The sequence below is a fragment of the Chrysemys picta genome, chromosome 13 (genome assembly GCF_011386835.1).
Source record: "Chrysemys picta bellii isolate R12L10 chromosome 13, ASM1138683v2, whole genome shotgun sequence".
Classification (NCBI taxonomy): Eukaryota; Metazoa; Chordata; order Testudines; family Emydidae; genus Chrysemys; species Chrysemys picta.
The window spans coordinates 48,718,017-48,742,281 of record NC_088803.1 but is presented as its reverse complement, the minus strand read 5'-3'; the positions used below and the strand labels follow the sequence as shown (position 1 = coordinate 48,742,281).

Genomic DNA, 24,265 nt, shown 5'->3' with positions numbered 1-24,265 from the left:
GCCCCCCCCCCCCCCAAACTGGCTGTCTCGGCCGCTTAGCAGCAGAGCCCCTGCCCTGCCGCCTTGGCGCTCTGCTGCTCCCCTTTCCCCCGGCGCCCGCTCCTGCATGGAGCGACCCACGTGATGGCATGGCAGCGCTCTCCCCCGCCCCCGAGAGCGCGCGCGGCACTTCTCCCCAGCCCCCGAGGCTGCGCAGGCGTCCCTCCTCCTCGCGCTCTATGGTTACCGAACAGTAGTTGCCCGCAGCGCCCCAGAAGTCCTCACGGGAGCAGTGTGTGGAACAGAGAGGGGAGCGCCGACCGGTTGACTCTCTGGGCCACGCCTCGCCGCCATGTCAGTCTCTATGGTAGCTGGGGAGGAGTGGTGCCCCGCGCCCAGCGCTGAGGAGCTGCTGCGAGGAGGAAATGGCGGCTCGGCTCGGCTGAGACCCCCGGTGCCGGCGAGGTCTGTCCCCTCCTCCCGACGGTGAGTGAGAGAGGCGGCCTGAGGTGAATCCGGGACACCAGGGTACACCGCCCGCACTGAGGCGGGGGGTGCGGAGAAGGGGTGGTCGCCGCTGCCTAGGGGCGCTGGGCCTGACTAGAAAATGGAGGAGGGCAGGCCCGGCCAGGCGGCTTCAGGGCCCCCGGAGGGTCAACGAGCCCTGTTTTCGGGGGTGGTGTCGGCCCGACCCGGTTCTGCTGGCAAGTGGGCGGCCTGGCGCGGTACCAGAGGAGGCCGGCCGCTCGATGCAGGGCCCCTGAGGGAAGCGAAAGGAGCCTCCCTGTAAGCGGGGAGGGCTGTTGGGCCGCAGCGCAGAGACGTCGCCCTCGCCGGGCGAGCAGGGTGTCGGAGGCGGGTTTCTCCACTGTGGAGACGAGGTGACCGTTGAGATACAAGATAATCGACATCATAATCGAGCTGATGTCAGACCACTTCTCTGTGATGTCACGATCCGTCTCCCCTTGCTGCCCTACTGTTTCCCCCCGTCCCCGCATAGCGGATGAGAGGGGCTCGGGTGGTGTGATGGTTGTGGGGGGACACCCGGAGTTGGGAGGTCATTTGATGGGAGTGATGAAATGTGGGGAGACAGTTATCCTGATGTGGGGGTCATTTGGTGGGTGGGAATGAAATTCAAACAACCTGGGGTGCTTTGTTTTTTTTTTCCCTGGGGGAGTTAGAAGTAAATTCAATCTGTATTGGTGAGTTATATAGAAGAGGTGAATTTCACCTTGTTTTGGTGATTTAGTCTTAAGGTAGGAGCCAAGGAATTGAAACTCTTTTGGCTTCCTATAAAGTATTCAGTAACTTCCCAGCCTCTACGTTTTCCCTTTTTCCAGTTCTAATGGTGCCAGGTGCCATCTTTTGGATGTGATTACCTGGCACCGTTAAGGATCCTGTGCTACTTTTTGCAAGAATTTCCTTCCTAAATTGCCCCTGCAGATTCAATCCAATTAAAAAAATAGCTAGAATAGATTTCATGCTTCACCCCAGAGTTTGCTGCATTTCAGTGATGGGTGAAGTAATTCTTTTTCTGTAGTTTGTCAGTTTGAACTTGTGAAATGCTTTGTGATCCTTTTTGAGATGAAAATTGCCATATAAAATATGAAACAATATTTTATTTTTTTTCCTGTAGTTTACATGGTCACTTTTAAAAATAGTATGACACCTTGTTTACTTTGCTGTGTGGGTCTGGGATTTCCATCTAGGAATTTCAGGGAAAAAATTGACCTATTTTATGTATCACATAAGGGTTTTATGTAATCCATAATTCTTCAGGGCTGTATTTTTCTTGATGGATAAATCTATCTTTTGTTTTTTCTCAGAAACAGTTATTTTAAAAATATTTAAACTTACACAATCCTATTTAATTTATTGTTAATTTATAGGGCCCTACCAAATTCATGGTCATGAAAAATGCATCACGTACCGTGAAATCTGGGATTCCCCCATGAAATCTGGTCTTTTGTCAGTTTTTACCCTATACTATACAGAGCTGGGTGGCCGGAGAGTGGCAGCTGCTGACTGAGGGCCCAGCTCTGAGGCAGCAACGCAGAAGAAGGGGTGGAAATACCATATCATGCCATCCTTCTGCGCTGCTGCTGGTGCTGCCTTCACAGATGGGCTCCCGGCCAGCAGCTGCCACTCTCCAGCTGTCCAGCTCCGAAGGCAGCGCCGCCACCAGCAGCAGTGCACAACCTCCCCTACAATAACATTGTGGACCCCCCTCCCCCAACTCCTTTTTGGGTCAAGACCTCTACAGTTACACCACCATGAAATTTCAGATTTAAATAACTGAAATCCTGAAATTTATGATTTTTAAAATCTTCTGACCATGAAATTGACCAAAATGTACCTGAATTTGGTAGGACCCTATTCATTTAGCAGTTGGTCATCAGATGACCTTTTTTTTTTTTTTAAAGAATGTTCTCATTGTTGCTAATTTACATTACCACCTGTCACTGAAATAAATTTAGTATCTAAGTATGTTTTTAGTTTCTAGCAATTTAATTAACCATACAACCAATTCAATTGTTGGTTGAGGAAAAATAAATGAAATTTGGCTGAAAATGTGAAGTCTTATTTTATTAATTTAAAATTTCACAGTTGCAGGAAATGATGGAGGTGGGGGTCAGACCGTCATTTAATGACAGTAGATATTGACATTCAAAAAGTTTAAGCTTTATAACATTAAAACACAAATTGTCAACATCACAAGTCAAAATATGCAAAGTAAATATCTTTAAATCAAACTCTAATAGGTTCTCAAGCAGCATTTTTCTTACTTTGATAATTTTTTTTAGCATATGAAAGACTGGAAATGGATAGTTGGCCTTTGGATCTTTCCATAAGAACAAATGTAGTAGTATCTTCCATGCACAAATTACCTTTTCAGAGTTAGCTGTTAGGGGGTTTCAGAAACACTGCACTGAAAGGTGCTTAGATCCAATCTAGAGGAAGACCAAAGGATTATGTTAGCCTTCAGCCTTCTTTGAAGCTGTGAGACTTCAGTCATTTGTGACACAATCCTGCACCTTGAAGCGAATGGGATATTTGCTGTTAATTTCTGTTAGAGCAGGATTAGTGTTTTGAATCATTTAAAATAATGTTTAAGGTTTTGAGATACAGTGAGACACTAAACCCTTAAGTATTGTGTCTAGTTAAACAAACTTGTTTTGGACTGTGCAGTTTAAATATTTCAGAATGTATACAATGAGCTATAGGTTTTTAAGATGTTCAGTTAATATGCAAGGTGCATTGACTAGAATAATACAATTAATAATTACTTCACACTGTTTTTAATCTTCAAAGTATTTTACAGACAGTTTAGCTGTAATTGAGTGTTGTATTTTTTTGTTAAAAAAAGTAAAGCAAGTAGGACTAACTGATTTCAAAATATTACATAAAACTCTGAATCCCTAAGACCCAACTTTAATTAAATTACCAGGAGATAATGAGAGAGACTTAGCCAGAAAAAAAGTTAGTTGTTTTCAGAAAGTAAATTATATTTGGCTCTTCAGTCAAAAAGCAGTCTCTGTTTTTTTATGGTTGTAAAACTGGATTCTGAACTTGTACTAACTCTCCAGTTCAGCCATGAACTTCAGCTAGGCTAGGTAGATGACTTCCCATTCTTACTTTGGTGCATTCTCACCACCTTCTCCCCAGTTTTTTCCAGTTTAGCATTATAAGCTATTAGCCCAACTTCTGCATTTCTCTTATTTTTGGACTTGCCTTCCTTTTGGTTGTCACTACTAGACTTCCCCCCCCCCCCCTTCAAGTTTCCAGTTGGTGCAACTAGATAGATCACTGCTGGCCTTTCTTAACTAAGGATATGTCTGCACTAGAGACCTTACAGCAGCACAGCTGTACCGTTGCAGCAGCATTGCTGTAAGATCTCTTGCGTAGTTGCTCTATGCCCCCAACGAGTGGCAGTAGCTATGTTGGCGGAAGAAGCTCTCCCACCGACGTAGCTTTGTGCACACTACCACTTATGCCAGCAAAACTTATTTCGCTCAGGGGGGTGTTTTCACTCCCCTGAGCAACATAAGTTTTGCTGACATAAGTAGTAGTGTAGGTATGGCCTGTGGCTAGGTCTACACTACAGCCTATGTCAGCAAAACTTTTGTTGCTTAGGGGGTGTGAATATTTCACCCCCCTGCATGACATAAATTACACTGACATAAGGATTTGTGTGCACAGCTCTATGTCGACGGGAGAGCTTCTCCTGCTGACACAACTTATGCCACTTACGGAGGTGGAATGGTGACACAGCTTATGCCACTGGTGGAGGTGTTTTTTTAATGCTGATAGGAGAGCTCTCTCCCGTTGACATAAAGTGTCTTCACCACACACGCTGCAGCTGTGGAGTGCATGTACATATAGACAGGGCCTAATACTCGCACTGTTGCTAGGACTGCTGGTAGTAGCAATGGTGGGAAATTTAAAGAAAGGAATTTAGTGTAGACAAGGCCTGTTACTCTCCCTTATAATAAGAATATCAAGTAACTACTTGAGTGTGCTTTGGAGAGCCTCTACTCTCACAAGTAGAGGCTGTAGTTTAGTACCAAGTATGGCATGAGGGGTACATATTTTACCTATCCAGGAACTTATGTGAACCCAGTTTCTGTAGTACCTGAATGCTTCACAAACATTAATGACTGTAGCCTCATAATACCATTATGAAATAGGGAAGTAGTATCCTCATTTTACAAATAGTGAACTGTCCAATGTCACCCAGTAACACTGTGACGAAGGCAGGAATTGAATCCAGAAATATAGCCAATATTCTGAGAGAGACAGATTTTGTTTGTGTACAAGTTATTTCACTCAATTGTGACTCCTAGCAGAGAGGTTAGTTTTTTGTTGTGTTCAAATATTTCATTGTTTTCACTATTATATTATTTTTAAATAGCTAAGCACAGTGTGATGAGTTAAGAATGAAGTTGATAACTTTCATTTCAAACTTCCCTATTTTTGATAGTTTGTTATGAATACTACATTAAGGCAGCTTTTTGTATTTAAATGGTAACATAAAGGTTTTAAAATCAGCGTTATTTACATGCAAAACTTTGATGGCAACGGTATAATTCATATTAGTCTAAGAGATTCCTGTAGAGCCAAGTATAATTTTATTAAGACAGGAGCAAACTAAGTAAGATGTTCCACTTTAGAAACAATTGTAGTAGTGGGTGAAATCCTGGCCCCATTGAAGCCAATGGCCAAACTTCCATTGACCGTAATGGAGCCAAGATTTTCCCTTGTCTGTCTGTATATTTCGTTATAAGATCAGAATAGCATCTCACACTATAGTGATACTGTGCTGTGGAGGTGTTTTTTTGTTTTTGTAACTATTTCATATATTTGGGAAGTTTTAACAGGTTTGTAAATCCTTGCCATGTCTATTTCAGAGAAAAAACAATAATTACAGATTTTGTTTCAAGAAATGTACATTAATATAATCAGAACTCTGTTTACCAGGCCAGGCTGTTGACATCATACAGAATTGTGCTCTGGAGGTTTAAAAATTAGTGTCTTATCAAAATGTTTCACACTAAGCATCCTGCCTGTTTCTAGTTTTAAATACTTTAAATACACTTTTTTCTGGTTCTTATGACAGCTGTGCTCATGGACCCAGAAATTAAAAGCAAGGTTTAATACACCTGCCCTGAGGCCAGTTAGTTTTCTGGACCTACTACAATTTTGCATATGACAGTACCCTGACTTATCAGTTGGATGGTTATGGCACATGTCGATCTTTGAGCTATTAAGTTTTACGTTAACTATGCTGGCTTACCATTTTAGGAATCGTTTCACTCATTAATTAACTATACTGCCTTCTTGTGTACTGTTTCTGTACACTGTTGCTTAATACATGAATTGTAGGTAGGCAGAATTCAATTATTCAAATTGGAATTTGATCTAAATTCTGGGAATAATACCCCTACCCTTGTGAAAAAAACAACAGAAACACCCATAGAGTTTTTAGTGTCAGGACTACTGATTTGCCCCAATTCTAAAACAACTGCTGTGCATTCAGTAGTGTAGTGTCCCCAAAGGGCATAATGGAGAATTGGTTAATACTACTTGAAAGGGAAGAGTGCCAAGTTCTGTGAATCAGTATTGCTGAAGCTCTCTGTTGACTGGGCAATTGCTGGAAATATATTTTGAACACTGGTAATAAGGAAGTTCAATAGCAGAACTCAACTATTAGTGCAGGTAAGTAGTTCAGATTTGAAAAATTGTGAACAAGCTGTATTGCATAAGCAGGATATAAGCTCTCTTTTGCAGCATACTGGAGAAAGTATGCTAAATACTACAGTATATTAAAAAGACAAAGTGGGTGAGGTAATATCTTTTATTGGACTAACTTCTGTTCGTGAAAGAGACAGGATTTCGAGTTTACACAGAGTTCTTCTTGACGCCTGTAAGTGGGAGGGGAGGGATAGCTCAGTGGTTTGAGCATTGGCCTGCTAAACCCAGAGTTGTGAGTTCAATCCTTGAGGGGGCCATTTAGGGATATGGGGCAAAAATCTGTTGGATGATTTAATTGGGGATTGGTCCTGCTTTGGGGTTGGACTAGATGATCTCCTGAGGTCCCTTGCAACCCTAATATTCTATGAAACAAAAGATATTACCTTACCCATCTTGTGTGTCTAATGTTCTGGGACCAGCACGACTACAATAGTACTGCAAACTGTACTGTATGTTGACTATGTAATATTACTATCTAGTGACAGTTTGATATGAAGCTACTAAATTATAGTTTTGTTTTACTATTCTTAAAGTCAGGACATGAAAAATCTACTTGCCTGGGGCAAGTAGGAAGTTTTCCTGGACAACTATCATTAACTTTTGCAGAATCAAAGGTTTTACCTAATGGGGAGAAAAAAATCACTTTTTTTCTTCTGTGTAAAGTGATGCAGTACTCTTTTCCAAAGTCTGCAGACAGATGATTCAGGAGTGTCTGATGCTGCTCAGGGCTTTCCCAAATGGCAGACCAGTTGAAATTCTCTAGAGTCTTTATTAGTTTTACTTTTGCTGTTCACAACCCTGGGTGCAGTACCAAGAACATAAATCAGGTCAAAAACAACAAGGAGTCTGTTGGCATCTTAAAGACTAACCGATTTATTTGGGCATAAGCTTTCGTGGGTAAAAACCTCACTTCTTCAGATAAATCAGGTCAGTTTCACTCTTCTGCTGCTTGGGTAATCTATGAGCTTCAGCAGAGGCAGACAGTGGAGCAGCTTCCTGGTAAAAGGGGTACTAGAATGATGATAATCCAGTTTACCACAGCCAGAATGTTGGTCTAGTGGTAAAATAGCAAAAATTCTTCATCCACCCTCACAGTAGCAAGGGGCCTTTGGAATGGGAGGTGTTCAACTAACTCTGTAGCTGGTCAGTTACTAGTCACTGAATACTTAAACTAATACTGATGAAATTCATTGAATAACATATTCTACACGTGTTTTTCCCCCCATAGTCGAACTGATCTTAGTTGTAAGTTAGTTTTTAAAAGCATATTGAATAGTTAATTCTTTAAATTCAGTACACACTAAACAGTATATAACTTTTATTCTTTTAAATTGATGAGATATGATCTGTGTGGGTGGGAGTGGACTGAGTGTGGAAGCACTGGTATGCTTATGCCCAGTCTACACTCTTAAAAGTTTTGCTGGCATAGGGTTGATTAGGAATCACACCCTTAACGGACATAGCTGTGTTGACAAAAACCCTAGCATAAATGCAATTATATTGGCAAAAAAGTTCTTGCTGGTATAGCTTATTTTGTTTGGGGAACTGGTATAAGTTATACTGGTGTAAGTTATATACAAATAAGTTTTTTGCCTGGTATAAGGTGCCTCGCCACTAAGAGGGTTTTCTGGCAAATACTTTTTCTAGTGTAGACAAGACCTTAGATTTTGCGCTAGTTGGTACTGAGTAATTTTTTTATGCTCTGCTATGGTGTTTGGTTTGCTGTTACAACAGCATGAACGTTAAGGTTGTATCAGTATTTGCATTGTAAATTACTGTTTAACTGGCTTCAGTCTCAGCCTGGAGAAATTACTTTGGTTTAAAGAAAATCAATAGAAGTCTACCAATATGTGGAGTCAGAATAAAATAAATTTGTAATAGTTAGTGCTCCTCTCATTCTAGCTGATAGTGCATCCTCTTTTTCTTCTCCATTTGTGTTTCCGACTTTCAGCATGCAGGATCAGAGCAGTGTATAGTCAGAATTTCTTCTGTAGGTTTTGCTTCAGAAGATTTTAGGTAGTCTTAAAGGCAGAAAGTAATTTGTTTTCAGGTAAATTTGCTTTTAAATTTTTGTGTATTTTTTTTTTCTTTCCCCCACTGCAGAAGCCAGGGAAGCAGTTTGTGCTCTATTTTCCTGTCTTTCGCTATAGAATTGATCTGCTCATAATCTCCTTCACCTAGCTGTAACTGTTCTTTCCATTCCTTCCAGGGCCTGCCACCAAAAGCCTGTCTCCCCTTCATAACTTTCCCCAAGCTCCTCGAGTTCTGGAGGGGATAAAAGCATAAAACAGATTGGGGAAGGGGAGAGAGAGGCAGGCATGCTATCATAAAATTGTATTTCTGTGCTTTCTAATGTTTAACTTTTAACATTTTTAAAAATACTGTTCTCAAAAATAATCATGCTTTCAAACCACTGATCTGTGCCTGTAAACTTAACTTCATTTTAGCAAAGTTTTTTTTTTCTTTTTCTTAATTTGTGGTGATTACTATCACTGGGTTGCTGTGAAGTATAAACTAATTTTTTTAGTTGCGCTAATTAGGTTTTTATTTTATTTTTTGGTTGAATAATGGAACCCATGGCAGTATCTTGAATAGAATTTTCTGAAATGGACCTGGGATTTTATGCAAGGTGAATATGAAGCAAAGCTATTGCAGATTTACCAGGATTACCATTTAGACTGTCAAACAAGATTTAGGTGCTGATTCAGTAATCATTTATTGACAGTAACACTTAACATGAAAAATCCATTTGCTAATTTTATTTTTTTGCTTCTTTTTAATTAGCTTTTCATAAACATATTGTATCTATTGGAATAACATGTTTTTATTGGCAACTGAATCCATTGTTTTTGTTTATGATAATTTGTACATCTTTTCTTACTCACTGAGATTTAGACTGCGTTCCCACTCCTTTTCAGAAGTTCATATTGTAAGGCAGGGATTCTCAACCTTTTTCTTTCTGAACCCTCCTCCTCCCCCCATGCTATAAAGACTCCATGGGCCGCTTGTGCCACAACAACTGTTTCTCTGCATAACCAGTAGATTAAAAGCCAGGGCCCGTGTAGCAGATAGGGTAATTGCCCGGGGTCACACGAAGTTAAGTTGTATGTGCTTCAGCTTCAGCCCCAGGTGGCAGGGCTCGGGCTTCAGCTTTCTGCCTTGGGCACCAGTGAGTCTAATGCTGGCCCTGTTCTCTGGTTTATTTTGGCGGAGCCCCTGAAAGCTGCTTGCGCCTCCCCAGGGGCCCCAGACCCCTGGTTGAAAACTGCTGTTGTGAGGAACATTTGATTGGCGTGCATGAAGAAGAAACTTTCAGTTTGTAAAAATTTCCAGAGGTATAAAGGGTGTCCGGGAGTATGAAGATACTGATACACAGTCCTAAAAACAATCACGGAGCACTATCTGTGTATTCATATGTGTCTCACCTCTAACATGAAATAATTGCAAGTTGTTGGCACCTCTTTTTGGCAAGGAGAGGAAGCTTCATAGAAAAATGGTTGTGTAACTCAGCTATACATTGCCAAATCTACATTTACTCTTGCAAATTGTAAAGCATTTATTAACATTTGAGAATGTGACATTATTTCATGGGAAGTAGTTTTTGATTAGGTACAGTACAACGTCAGAGTTACCAATACCAGAGTTACGAACTGACCCAGTCACAACCACACACTTCATTTGGAACTGGAAATATTAAGCAGCAGCAGAGACCAAAAAAAGGCAAATACAGTATGGTACAGTGTTAAACATAAACTACTAAAAAAATTAAGGGAAAGCAGCATTTTTTCTTCTGCATAGTAAAGTTTCAAAGCTGCATGAAGTCTGTGTTCAGTTATAAAATTTTGAAAGAACAACCATAACGTTTTGTTCAGAGTTTTGAACATTTCAGAGTTATGAACAACCTCCATTCCCAAGGAGTTTGTAACTCTGAGGTTCTACTGTATGTAAAATATGAAGGAATTTGTGTGATTTTTTTTTTTTTTTTTTAAATAAACCAGATAGTATTGCAAGTAAGTGATATGGTAGGCTTGTTTTCCTAAGTGTCCTAATGCTTCAAATTTATGTAGTATTTTCCACTTGTAGGTGTCAAAGCACTTTACAAAGGAAGTTACAGTATTAAATTTTCTGTAGTAGCTTTCATGTTCGTGGACTTCACAATCCTTAGTTAATTACAAACATTGCAACATACTTTTTATTGTGTAAATATTTATTTTAAGCATCAGATCTTTTAAAGATAACTACATGATGAACTAGCGCTCACAATATCTTCATAGACCAAAATTACAAAGGAAGCCATAGTGACTTACTATTGTGTGAGTTTGTAATGACATGCACTTTTTAGCATGATAAAGAACCGTTATTCTAACATGGAATATTTTTCACAAGTTTATTCTTATTTGTGAATCCAGTCACACTAATACTGATAAGCATTAGCCCCATTTTACACAAAAACTAAGACACAGATAAGTTAGTTGACCAAGGACATTCAAGGTGTCAATGGCAGACCTGAGGCTCCAACCCAGGTCTCCTGACTCCAGTCAACATCCCTATTGACTGGATGGTATAGATAAAATTTCAGGATATAAAATCATATAACAGTAAAATGTAAAAGGTATGAAAAGTAAATACAAAAAAGTCAATCATGAAAAATATTTGTACAGCTATGTTTTTCAATAAATATGAATGCCATAGAGAAGAAGGAAGAGCAAGAAATAAAAAAATGGAAAAAAGAGATGGGTAAAAGCAGAAATGTAGGTCTGAATATGGACACTGTTCCGTTGTAAGTTAATAAAGTATTTGTTTTCACACAGATTGTTCTTCATTCATTTGTAATCTATATATTTCTTTTTCATCTAAAGCTGTTTCAGTTAATGATGTGACCAGTTTCTGTTTGTGCGGGTATTCATGATATTTTTAATGCCTGGGTATTTATATTAATTCAGAGTTCTACAAAATTATAGATAAATTAATCTTAAAGTATTGCTAATTTGGGGTGAGGTCTGATGTGAATGCAATTTTCTTGCCCTGAATTGAGATTGAAAATGATGAACCAGTCAGTATTTGTAATAAAGAGCAGTTATACTGGCTCCTTATCTTTTGATAATTGGATAAACGTATGGAGGTCTTTTTGTCATCGCACTTTTGCCATTACTCAAATGTGCATTTAAAAAAAAAAAAACATGCATCTTACAAAAAGTTGTCTGTATTAGTGATAACTCAGCTTACCTTGATACTGATGTAAATGTCCCAATCTGAATATTTACGTCTTAGTCCACGGTGTTGGAGGTGATTTGGAATAACTCCAAGACAGCTACATCAAACTGTATTAATGGAAATCAAAAAAAGCAAATGGTGTTGATTTATCATAGGACTGTGGGCAGTTGTAAAAATGCCATTTAATGAGGCACTTGTGAGAAAGGTTGTCCCTTATACTTCTTCCTCAAGTGTGCTTCTTCTATAAGATAACTACTAGTAGCAGTTAAAGGACAACTAAACCATACAATATATCATCAATAAGAGTGATGAAACTTCTAGTTCTAATTATATTACTAAGAGTTTAAGTTTTATACATAAATCATTAGATCTTGGTGAAATTAAAGCCTTCTAACGTAAACATCAAGAGAGGTAAACATTGATTAAGATGAGTCCGGTGGCAGTATTTACATGTAGAGACAGTTATGAATGAAGATAATCATGGTGTGTGTTGTGTTGTTAAATGCTGAAATTTCTCATCAGAGTATTTGAGTAGATTTTGTATTTTCAGCAGCAAAAAGCTGCAGAAGCTTGTGGAAGAGTTATTCTCCAGCCATCTCTGCAGGGCTTCATGAGGGATTCCTTTTTCCAAGTTTGAGGCTGCTATTTTATGATACTCAACAACTGACAAAGTAATATTATCAGGTACTTAAAATAGTTAAAACTTCCTTGAGATAGGGGAAGGATTGTTTGTAGTGGAAAGGGAGTGTCTGCTTTTGCTTGCCGCTGCTTGGGGAGAAGAAGGGAGTGAAGACTTTTGCTTGCAGCTTCAGTGTCTTTCATGGACTGTTTCAGTACAGTGACCTTCCAAATGCTGTTGACAAATAATGGAGTATAACAGTCATCCTTATGCTGAACAGCTCAGGATTTCTTTGATCAACAGAGCCATTTAGTGGGACCAAAAATTCAGGTTTTATTGGCAGATCTGTTGAAACCAGAAGCTGCCATAAAAAGCATCAAAGTACGTTTATACAGTGAAAAGCGACTGTAAAAAGTGCCATTTGACGTTTTCATGTTCATTGTCTCCTACTCCAAATTTGTGAAATTTGCAAGTAAGTGTATATTTTTGTAACTTGTAAACTCCTTTTGGATTTGTAAGTCAAGCTGGGTTCTTTTTCTTTCTCAACATCACCAATCAATAATGATTCTACAGGTGGAATTCAGTTAGATTGCTGATGATGCATGAACCACAATAAAAGTCCATTTCACAGTTCGGAGGCTGTACTGACTGCAATACTAACAAAAATAAAATATTTTATACTTACTATAAGATATAATGTTCAGCACTTCTTACTTTGATTAATGAGTGTTAGAATTTGGGAGCCTTTGGAGAAACAATGTGCAATATTTAATGTTCCTCCACGAGTTTCGGAAGAAAGGTTTCCAAATCTTCCATAGCAAGGCTGGTTAAATACAGACTTAGAGAGGTAGGCAAGGCAAAAGGGATTGCCCATAATGATATATCAAGACACAGGTCCATTAGGGCCATCCCTTCACATAGGTCTGTGCTTCATAGGATTACATATATACTACCATTACTTGGCCTAGGCCTTAAAACAGTGGGTCTCAAACTATTGTAAGGGTGACCCCTTTCACATAGCAAGCCTCTGAGTTTGACCCCCTTTATAAATTAAAAACACTTGTTTATATATTTAACACCATTATAAATGCTGGAGGCAAAGCAGGGTTTGGGGTGAAGGCTGACAGCTCGTGACCCCTCATGTAATAGCCTCATGACCCCCTAAGGGGTCCCAACCCCCAGTTTGAGAACCCTTACCCTAAAATATCCATTTTGATTATACTAATAACTGCACCTCTTATTGTTGTCAAAAATAGTAGACAGTGGGAGACTGTAATAGGCTGCAGTAGAAATTTGACTTCTGCAAGAAAAACCAGTAAACTTATTACGCCATACATATTTTAAGGGATTTTTCTGTGTTCCATCCATCTTGAATCACTGACATGACCTACTGAAACAGTGACAGTATTTCTAAAAACTGTTCTGTTCTGAAAACGTAAACTTCTTTTTTGGTAAATTTTTACTTCGCTGTTTGAAGTTATTAGAAAATTAATGGAATTTTCCTTTAAACTCAGTATCCTAGAAAGAACTGCCCTCTGATTTTGAAATTTTTTCCCAAGACTTACTGGCCCAAGCAGTAAGCCTACTAATGCTACTATGTTCCCAAATAGCCATGGACTCTTAAAAAGTATGGTCTTGCAAATTAAAGGAATTGAAACTGTTTTGTACCGTTTGTACTGTATCTAACTGTAGCATTGGCAATCAATTTTTTATTGAATAAACTTAAAAATACCCAGAACAAACATAACTTTGTGCTTTTATAATCACGTTTCCCCTTTTTGATTTAATTCCACTTTTTATTTCCTATTGTAGATTGTTCTATATTTTCTGTATTGTTTTGAATGTTCCCTCTTTATTTTTCACCCTTTATATTCTTTTCCTATATTGTACTATGTTCTCTCCTTTCTCTTATATGTTTTGTCTCTTCCTCCTTTTCCTATAAACATCTTTGTTTTTCTTTAATTTATCCCACTTATTCTGTTTTTAACCTCCACACGCCTGTTTGTTTTCACGGATGAATCTATACATATCTACTCACATTTACACTTGCATTTATTCGCATGCACTTACTCCTGAAAAGATCCACTTGCTCACATGAAGCCATCTGCTAACAGATTCACTCCTGACTCCTCCCATCTTCCAGTGAATAAAAACAGTGAATCCCAGGGCCTGCCTTTTTTTGTTACTCCTACAATCCTAGTAGTTGAAACACCTTTTTCTTCCTCTTAAAAGAGTCCTATAGTACCTCTTTAGGGCTAATAAATGGACTTTAATGGAATTACTCATGTTTAAAGTTAAATGCTTTGCAGGATCAGGGCCTTAGTCTAGCACTTCAAATTTAGCATTGAAAGTATGTAAATGCACCCATCCATAATGTTTACATCAGTCATGTAAGATGGTGACATTGCGAAGAGAAGTTTTATTAAGTCTTCGCAAAGTTGGCATCCTGTCGATACAGATATCTGCAGATTGACTTATTTGAATATTTTGCCTATGTGACCCCCCCCACACACACACACCTCCCACAACACTGTGTCATTGGCATTTCAGTTACTGACTTTTTTTTGTCCATGTCTTGAGAATTGTAGCCCAGATTTGATAGCTATATGTCTATGCTGTTCCACAGTGTAACATTTTTATATTTGAAGCCTTTCTGGGTTATTCCAAGTTATTGTCCTGAATATAGCTGCTTTTGTTGAAGAGATGTAACCTTATTGTGGTCTTAAAGAAGGGCAGGCTATAATGGAATACTTAATGCACTTTGGTTTAAATATTATAGGAGCATACGGTATATTTGCAGGAGGGAGCATTGTTGTTAGATGGCTTCTTCATTTCTTTGGAATCACTGATGCATAGGGCTTGAAGATAGAGCTGTCTATTTGTTTTAAGGATGTTTTTACCAAGGTAGAATTAAGGATGTTTATCTTAGATTAACTGTGTAGTCCCATAACTTTTAAGTGTAATATTAATTTTGAAATTCCAAGCTTTAATGTGGGTTTTTTGACTTGTTTGTTTTTTGAAGAAATGACAACATTTTAAAGTGGTTTCCCCTTAAGTAATTGATAGCTATTCCAATTAGACATGATTTCCCCCCCTTTTTTTTTTTTGGCCTGTAAATATCCTTTGGTTTAAAGAATGTTTTCAGAATTGCTCAATGACAGGACTTTCTGGGGAGCTTGCCAGCTATGCAAGGACTGTGTGAAAGGACCGTGCTAGGTATAGAAACTATCAGGCTCCATAACATACGTAGAAACATTAAAACGTTATTATTTTAAAATAACCACATAAAACTACCAATAGCTAATCACTGTCCAAAGAGTCAGTCTGACCTAACCCCTATGAATATGAAGATAATCATCCAGACGTGAACTGTGTACAAACTTGAGGTCATGATGTCTCCGACAAACCACTCCAGTGCTATGTTGCTGCTTGTAGCTTTGCAGAGTGAAAAATGCCCAAATATTGTCCCTTTTCAGTGCTGTTTCTAAGAGTTCCCGAGCAACTGTGAAATTGATAAGAAGCAGGTCAATTTCATGCTGCAGCTCTTTGGGAAATTTATTAGAGGTTCTCATTACAGCTGCTTGTTTATTTTTTCTTCTCCCTATTAAAGCCAGTGTGTTGAGAAGAGGAATCTTCAACCTCTACTTGTTGAGATTCATTCCTAGTTGCATATTTGTGTGCACTGTAGCCTTGCCGGAGTTAATGAGTATGTCTTTGATTAGGTCAATAATAATATTAGTGATACAAGACCTTCTGATTAGCAGAACAATCTATAATGAGGATCTGACAAGATTCTCTTTCAATTAGTTGCTGAATGCACAAAAGGTGTACTGTGTTTGAAGTCTAGTGAGCAACCTTGTAGAAAACGAGAGAATTTGGAGGACGTTCTGTGATTGGCATGAGGAGGGAAAGATTGTCTTGCCATGTTGCTTTCATTCTAGAATTTCTTCAAGCCAGGTAGACATGAGCCCGAGTTCTACCAGCATTAAAGTACAGTTTGCAGCAGTTGTAGGCTAGTTTTTATGCGGTTGGGTGGACAGCTTAGAGGCCATCAAATGTATTATGTGCCTCCATGATGCTCTGTCCTGAGCCAAATCTAGTGCACTACTGGATAGAATGTCTATGGGGGGCAGGTGTCTGACACCATCCAGCCACTGAAGCATTATATATTCTCAGCTTCATCTCTCTACTTATCAGGGTGTTTGGTTGTGAAAGATGTTCTTAATGAGGTGCATCATTACTGATGACAGTTTTGCAGTGAGGGCTTCAAGTTATTTCTTGATGCTGCCCATGTTATCGACAACAGAGCCAAGGTAGGTGATATCACTAACAATATCAACTGGGTGGTCACCCACTAAGATGCTAGAACCCACAGTATGTTCAAAATTGCTGACTAGAAGAATTTTGATTTTATCCCAAATGGGGGAGTAGTTGTAGGATTCAGAAGAATGGTTAAATGGTTAACTCTGTTCCTGTAGGTAGGCACCCAGATGTTTCTGAAGGCTGAGATCAGTAAAGCCTGAGATCAGTAAAGCAAGCTGTGATTCACGCTTGGAGCTTAAAATTGGTATGCTCTCACAACTCCCCTTTAGAGACAGTGAAGAGAGGGTTTCATTATGTTTGTTAAAGATTCTGTTTCTCATCACTGCAAACTGATTTGAAGGATAGGAGAGTGATATGTACTGTCTTGTAGAGAGGCTTCCATCACTTCTGCACCTGGCTATATTTGTGTTTAGACCCTTCTAGAATTCAGAACAAAAATTACATGTACCTTCCATTTGAAGCAGAAAATTGCTTTGCCCACTTTCTGTCCAGAATTGCTAAAGCAGAGTAAAATTCAATTGTTGAACATGCATAGGGCACCAGAGGTTTACATAATGGATCTCAGCATGGCGTAAAGTGCTATTTAGAAAGTAATATCTGAGCCAAGAAGTTTTTAAGATGTTAAAGATTTGTAAGGCATGTAAAACTTCATCAGACATTATACATTAATGTACAGGTGCTTGCAGAAGTGTTTGTTGGCAGAAGGATGTTGCAGTTGGCTCTGAGATACTATGCTTCCCTAACTCAGGTGCTTGAAGTGTTTTGGGAGAAGTTAGGGGTCTGGACTGGTATAGAAGATCAAAAAGAAAAAATGATTTTTTTCTTACTTAGTGATTTTCTTTCTTTGAGATCTCTGTACCAGTCCAGACACCTTTTTGTTGTAGTTTTTCTGTACGCAGTTTCCATTACAATGTACATGTTCATATTAGTTATTTTTTATTGTTTGTCAGCAGAATTTTTGAGATTCCAAGTATTGCTTTCAGTGTATTCAACTGAAGCATGAGGAACAGACTTCTTATTTATAGAGATGTTCTAATGACATGGTAACCATGAGAATAAAACCAGAACACTTTTGTGATGTAATAAGAGAATCTAGAAATACGTATAATCTTATTTATGATATCCTGTGTTTTATATACAAGTTTGTGATAAGAAAATACCCAAGCTATATAAAAAGGTTTATTTTTTATTTTTGGGGTATGGTCATATTGCTGTTTTGAAAAAGCAAAACGAGGCATTGTAGGAGCACTTATTTGTTGGAGGTACCTTCCAATAGACTACAGATGTAGTGATACAATGCTTAATTGTTTAAAGGAGACTTTGTTCAGTGCATCAGTGCGAAATTGAGAAAGGATGAAAACCTTGTTAAGGCCCATTGCACCACTTAAACTTGCAGTGTGGTTGGTTAGGAGAAGCCATCAGTAGGACAGGTCTAGAAGGGGATCCGTCTCCTGCATGTGGCTGAGGGATGTCTCTGTATTAGTTCCTTCTACGCTGAGATGTTATTGAGGTTCAGAGGTTTACCAGAGGGAAGGGCCACAGACTTCATGGTTAAAAGGGTCCTGTGACTGTAAGAGTCCAAGTAACACAAAGGAGCTGTAACTTGCACTTCCCGACCGCTTCACATTGAGCAGATCAGAAGAGCTTTTGAAGAAGCTTTTATACAGCTGTCTATCAGTGAGATTCTGTACTTTTTTTTTGTATGTGTACTCAAAGAACCTCTAAAAGTGATGTGACAATAAAGTGAAATGATGATGATGATGGGGTTCTCTAATATAGTAAGTGCTATAATTATAAGTACCAGTGGGAGTTTGGTGATTCATTGGTTAGGGCAATGTATTGTTTAAAAGAGCAATTATAAATTGTTGGTTTTTAATAAGTATTAATCTAAATAGGACAGGGATGCAAGGATTTATGGCATCTACAAAAATGTTGTTTTACTCAGCTGAACTGCTGAGAGCCCTATAGTAGACAAGTCTTACAGCTGGACAAGTTTTTATTACTGTGCTAATTCAGCCTGCTTTTTAGCAGGTTTAACTAACGTGGTAAAAACTGGTCCAGTGCGGGAGCCTTGTTTACACTAGGTATGTCTACACAGGGGAAAAAAACCCTCATGCAATAATGACTCTCAGAGCCCAGGTGTTATGCGCTACAGTGCTAAAAATGGCCATGTAGAAGTTCTGGCTTGGGCTCTGAAGCCCTGGAAGGGAGATGGATTTCGGAGCCAGAGTTCCAGCCCAAGCGGGAACATCCTCTCGGCTATTTTTCTTGCTGTAGCACGAAACCCCTTGAATCTGACTCTCTAGACCTGGGCTCTAAGACTTGCTGCTGTAGGGGTTTTTTGCAGTTTAGGTGTATACTCCAAGGCTCCCTGTAGGGTCAGCTAACCAGATGGTAGAACAGGTGGCAAGGTTTATTTTTGTAAGACTGTCCAGTGTGGATGCAGTATAGGTGACTTTGGTTTCCCATGACAGCTATATTTGACTGGTACAGTGGAATGGTTGATCTCAAAAGTGAGATTTATGTATGCAATAGACAGAGCTTTCTCTAACCAGTCCATGACTTTGGACCTCTCTTCTGGAAGAGATTTGATTGACTATAATCTTCAGAGTATTCAAAATAAAATATAAAACTCACTTCTTCAACCTAGGTTTCCCACAAATCAAATATTTAAAAATAAATCAAAACCCAAATACCTAACCATACAGACAAACCAAGAACAAAACAAACACATCCTACTCACCTTCCCACCCTCTAAGCCCCCAAAGCTATAGAATGGAAAAAGAGAAAGAGACATCATCTTATGTTCACTTAAAATTTGTTGATCTGGTAAATGGAAGCATTTTTCTTCTGCATATTAAAGTTTCAAAGCTGTATTAAGTCAATGTTCAGTTATAAACTTTTGAAAGAACAATCATAACATTTTGTTCAGAGTTGTGAACAACCTCCATTCTCAAGGTGTTTTGAAATGGTCATGTTAAATTAAAACTCCCTGTTTAAAATGCAGTTTGCAATCTTGCCACTGGGTGGAGTAAAATTATAACAAATTGCAAAATATGATCTATTCCAGTGGTTCTCAGCCAGGGGTCAGGGACCTCTGCGGGGGCCGTGAGCAGGTTTCAGAGGGTCCTCCAAGCAGGGCCAGTGTTAGACTCATTGGGGCCCAGGGCAGAAAGCCAAAACCCCACCGCATGGGGCTGAAGCCTGGGGCCCTGAGCCCTGCCACCCAGGGCTGAAGCCAAAGCCTGAGCAACTTAGCTTTGCAGTTTTCCCTGTGGCATGGAGCCCCAGGTAATTTCCCTGTTTGTGCCCCCTAAAGCCGGTCCTCGCTTTTATATGCAGAAAACAAGTTGTTGTGGCACAGCTTGGCAATGGAGTTTTTATAGCATGTTGGCGGGGGGCTTCAGAAAGAGAGAGGTTGAGAACCCCATATCTATTCAACATCAGAATGTTCCCTAACCTGAGAAAATACCAGCTGCAGTGTTGGGTATGCATTGGTAATATCAGATCTGTTCCTCAAGATTAAATATATTGAAGATTATTTTCCATATATAGTCTTTGGACTCTGGTTGATCGCACAAAAATAGTAAACTGGATTTATTTGCACAATCAGCAGAGGACATTCTGGAGTCAGTAGTATGTTACAAGCTGAAAGATTCAAATAAGATATGTTAGGGCAAATATATTTAATTTTTAGCTTTTTTTCAGTGGCATATGTTATATAAGAATAGTAGGCTATTTTATTACAATTGAACAAGAAGTGATTAGCTGACTTTCCCTCTTCCTTCAGGTATATCTCTTAGAATTGCGTGATGTGTGATGAATTGGAAATTCTGAACAGGGAGATTGAGCGGTTATTACGGAGCAACATCGTGGAAGAAGGCACTTTAAATTCAGACTCTCTTCAGCCATCTACCACTGACTCCTTGGATATAGCCACTGATTCAGACAATGAAGCAAAGTGCAAATTAGTGCAGGTACCCAATGCCTTAATAAACAGTAATAGGGTTCTCAAAATTAGGTTATACCACTCTGGGGTTTTTATTTGTTTTGTTTTTAGAAGATTTGAAATGTACATGAGAAGTATTTAGAAAGCAGGGAATAACCTGAATTTGTCCACATGCAGCATTAGTTTATCTGTTGCTGTCAGTGGTAGAAAAATTGTTTGGATTGCTTTACTATTTCATGTAACAGCTGAGAAGAAAGGCAAATTTATATTTTCATTTGGAAAATGTAATGACACTGGGGAGAATGTGGAGATAATTTCCCAAATAGTAACAAGTAGTTAAAAATAGCAAATATGCTTTAAGACTCTGGGGTTTGTGAACTTAGACAGTTTGAGTTGAACAAATAAATTGTAGGGAGGATGTGTTGGAACATATAGGATTGTATATCTTAATTTGTCCTTACATTTGCCTATCTCCACCTCTGGTACATTACCAGAATTGATCCTTATCACGCTGAAATCCTTGTTCATGTTTTAATCACGTTTTACCTTTACTGTTGCAATTCCTCTTGCAATTGCTCCTAAATCATTGTTTGTTCCAAGAAATGGAATCATGTTACCTTTTTTCTCTGTCACTGGCTTTTCTTCAAGTTCAATTCAAAACTCACTTTCTTTATTGGTTCTATCCTGCCTCCTGTTCCCAAGCCTGCTCGTTGTACTCCAATTGGGATAGGCTTTTCTGTACTTCTGTACAGTTAGCTTTGTTCCTGTTGTAAAGTAAGTTCCTGATTCTGAAATACTCTTGAAAAAGATTTGCCAGCAGAGTTAGCTGCTGTGGTAGAGGGAGATCTCTTAACAAATTGTTGTTGTCAGCCTTTCTTTGGCCTAGTCTGGTTTTCATGAAGCATTTAAAAAAAGTTTTGCCCCATTCATGCAGGCTGTACCTGCTGATAAAACCATGTTTCTTGAAAAATATTCAAGGATAGATTTTGAAAACTGTTCAGGTTTGGGAATCTTTGTAGAGTGCACATGACCATAGGGAAAATTTCTCACTTGTGGAGCTTCATCTGGAACTCTTAATCTTCCCTACTTTTAAACCACTAACTAATTTCTAGTTTTTAAATCTTTGAAGCGATGGTCTTGTCCACACTTACAAATTTTGCCGCTCTAGCTATGATAGCATAGTTAAACTGTATAGTTTATTCTGATTTGGCAAAGTGAAATAAATTATACCGGTTAAAAGTGACCTAAATCAGTATAATTGCATCTGAACGTGCATAACTATGGCAATGAAAAAAATCACACTCCTTGCCAGTATAGTTATACTGGTAAAACTTTTTTAGTGTAGACCAGGCCTACTTTTTTACTGTAAAATTGCATTTGACTTGTTTTAAAACACTTTATAGTGTAAAATATTTGATATAAAGGATGACACACAAAAATACATTCTTTTAGCAGTTAGGGTATGTTGGCTTGACTGAGTCTCTTTAAACTCTGTCTTGAAAACACAGTACAAGACCAAGAGAAAGTGAAAGAATAGAAAATTTAACCTTCCGCTAACTGGTAACTCACAATTAGATACACCTCTACCTCGATATAACGCTGTCCTCGGGAGCCAAAAAATGTTACCGCGTTAGAGGTGAAACTGCGTTATATTGAACTTGCTTTGATCCACCGGAGTGCACAATGCCCCCCCCCCCCCCCAGCACTGCTTTAGCACGTTATATCCGAATTTGTGTTATATCGGGTCACGTTATATCGAGGTAGAGGTGTATCTATATCTGGCTGTAGGGAAAATTTGTAGGAGTAAAGCTGGTGTTAATCAGATTTATCTAGGATTGTTAGCTTCAATTAGTGATGTTTTTTTTTAAAATAGGATAATGTTTTTCTGTATTTTCAGTACTGATAGAAACATCTAAATATAAGTTATATATTTTAATTTCACTCTTGCTGAGCTATTAAATACTATTATTAGAGTTAACTTGTTTTGTTAAATTCCTATTTAGTACACTGTTGTGCTATGAAAATCTTAATGGCTTCCGAACAAATTTATCAGTATACAAGCAACATTCCTTATGGAGCTGAAAGATCAATCTTAACAGTGGAGCTTTGATAGTATTTTTTCCCCTTTACGATAATACTCCTTCCAGTTTCAGTCCATTTCCTGAGGAAAAACTGATGAAGAAACAAAATGTGAAGGTTGCTTTCAAGTGTTACAGATGCACTTTGCCTTTTACTTTCTGTTTTCTTACCAAAACTATCTCAATTTACAGACTTATTTTTTAATAATGAGAACTTCGTAGCAATTTAAAGCATTACCTACAATTGACCTGTTTGCGTTGTCTGACCTATTGGAATTGTGTAATACAGAATGGTAAAGTAAATTAATAAAACTATATAAACTTTTAATTTTTTTTTTTGCTTTCAGGAGCCTACAACTGGAGGATTGATATCTGAGTCTTTGGATTGTCATCAAGATGAACCATGCACTTCTGAATTATCAAATTCAGCATGTGCTTTAGGGATTATGCTGAATGACTCTGATCGACGACTGCTGCCCTCTTCTTGCTCTCCCTTTCATTTAGATCTACAGGGAGAAACCATCCCAACCTCTAATGCTGTGTCAGGTAAAGCATATAGAGGACATTGAAGAATCTTCCTATTTTTTTAAGTTTTATCTGGAATTTAAATCTCAGAATTTGGATTTCCTCTGCTGTACTCTTAACATTTCTTCATCTTCAAAGGTAAACACATATGTAAAATATTGTTTGATCTGTTGCATCATAACTGCTTTGATTTTCAATTTCTTATTAATATCAGTTTAAAGTTTTCTAATATTTTAAAATTATCTTGTTGCTACATAAGATGCTTAAAACTAAAAAAAAAAAAAATATGTAATGTTGTTTTTAAACATGATCTTCCAAAGAGCTTAACAAAATTCCATCAAGGTTAGAAATGATTTGTGAATGCTCCAATAGCTGGGCATAAAAGGTGATTCAGCATTTTTATTACCTTACTATTAGCTTAAAATTCATTTTTTTTTTTTTAATTCTACTGCAGCATTCTTATTAGCCATTTCCCACTTCAGTGATGCTCAAGCATGCACTAGCTTGATGGTTATATCAACAGTACAATCCCACTGAAGTTGTCTTATAGAGAATCTTGTAAATGCTATGTTTTCAAACACTGTTATGTGGATTTGAAAAGTTCCCTATTTTAGCGTTGTTAATTACTTTATAAATGGTAGCATATTTTTTTAAAAAGAGAACTTCACAGGCCATCAGTTTTTAGTTTAAGTAGACAAATACATGGCACCATTTTGTCATGGGCTAACTCTAGAGGGGTTCATACCTGACGTGTTACAAGTGTAGCATATGCTGGTACACTACTTAAAACAGGAACCATCTCATCAGGACTGCACATTGCAAGATGTAAAAATAGTGAGATCTAAAATAACCTGCTAGCATGTCTAAGCCCCTCATATACTAGCTATTGGAATTGTGGGTATATATCGGAAGCTATTGGAAATTTGTTCAGTTTCTTCAGCAATCACCATAAAATGAAAATAGGATAAATTGTATGATTCAGTTTTGTTATAGTGCATTAGATACTTGTGAAAGAAATGCAAAATTGGATCCTATGGAGCTGCTGCTCTCAGTCTAGAGACAATTGACTTAAGTTCCATGTATGGAACAGAGTTTAACAATGGTTTTAAAATTTAGTTGTGGCTCAGACGTGTTAATAGTGTAAACTTCATTAGTCAGACAAGATAAAATTCCATAACCTTTCCAAGGAAAGTGTATGAAAATAGTGTTTCACTTTACCGATTTGTGGAAGATTTATCCTGTGTTGACTGTACAACAACACATATACTACTGATCACAAAATGTATTTATTATTCCTTCTTAGCAAGGCATTCACACTGCATGAAA

General features: G+C 38.3%; 1 protein-coding gene across 10 annotated transcripts in view; it reads left to right on the top strand.

Annotated features, from left to right (window-relative positions):
• Nucleotides 1-233: 233 nt before the first annotated feature.
• Nucleotides 234-24,265, top strand: part of DIDO1 (death inducer-obliterator 1) — an 88,624-nt gene continuing 64,592 nt past the window's right edge. For 3 of the 10 annotated variants that reach the window (XM_042858439.2, XM_042858438.2, XM_042858442.2), the window contains exons 1-3: nucleotides 329-465; nucleotides 20,178-20,364; nucleotides 22,762-22,960. In XM_042858439.2, coding sequence (XP_042714373.1) covers nucleotides 20,200-20,364; nucleotides 22,762-22,960 — 364 coding nt within the window. In that variant the 5' untranslated portion in view covers nucleotides 329-465; nucleotides 20,178-20,199. Of the gene's footprint in view, nucleotides 489-20,177; nucleotides 20,365-22,761; nucleotides 23,078-24,265 lie in introns of all 10 variants that reach the window. The other 7 variants (XM_065566135.1, XM_065566136.1, XM_065566139.1 and 4 more) reach the window with 7 other exon arrangements.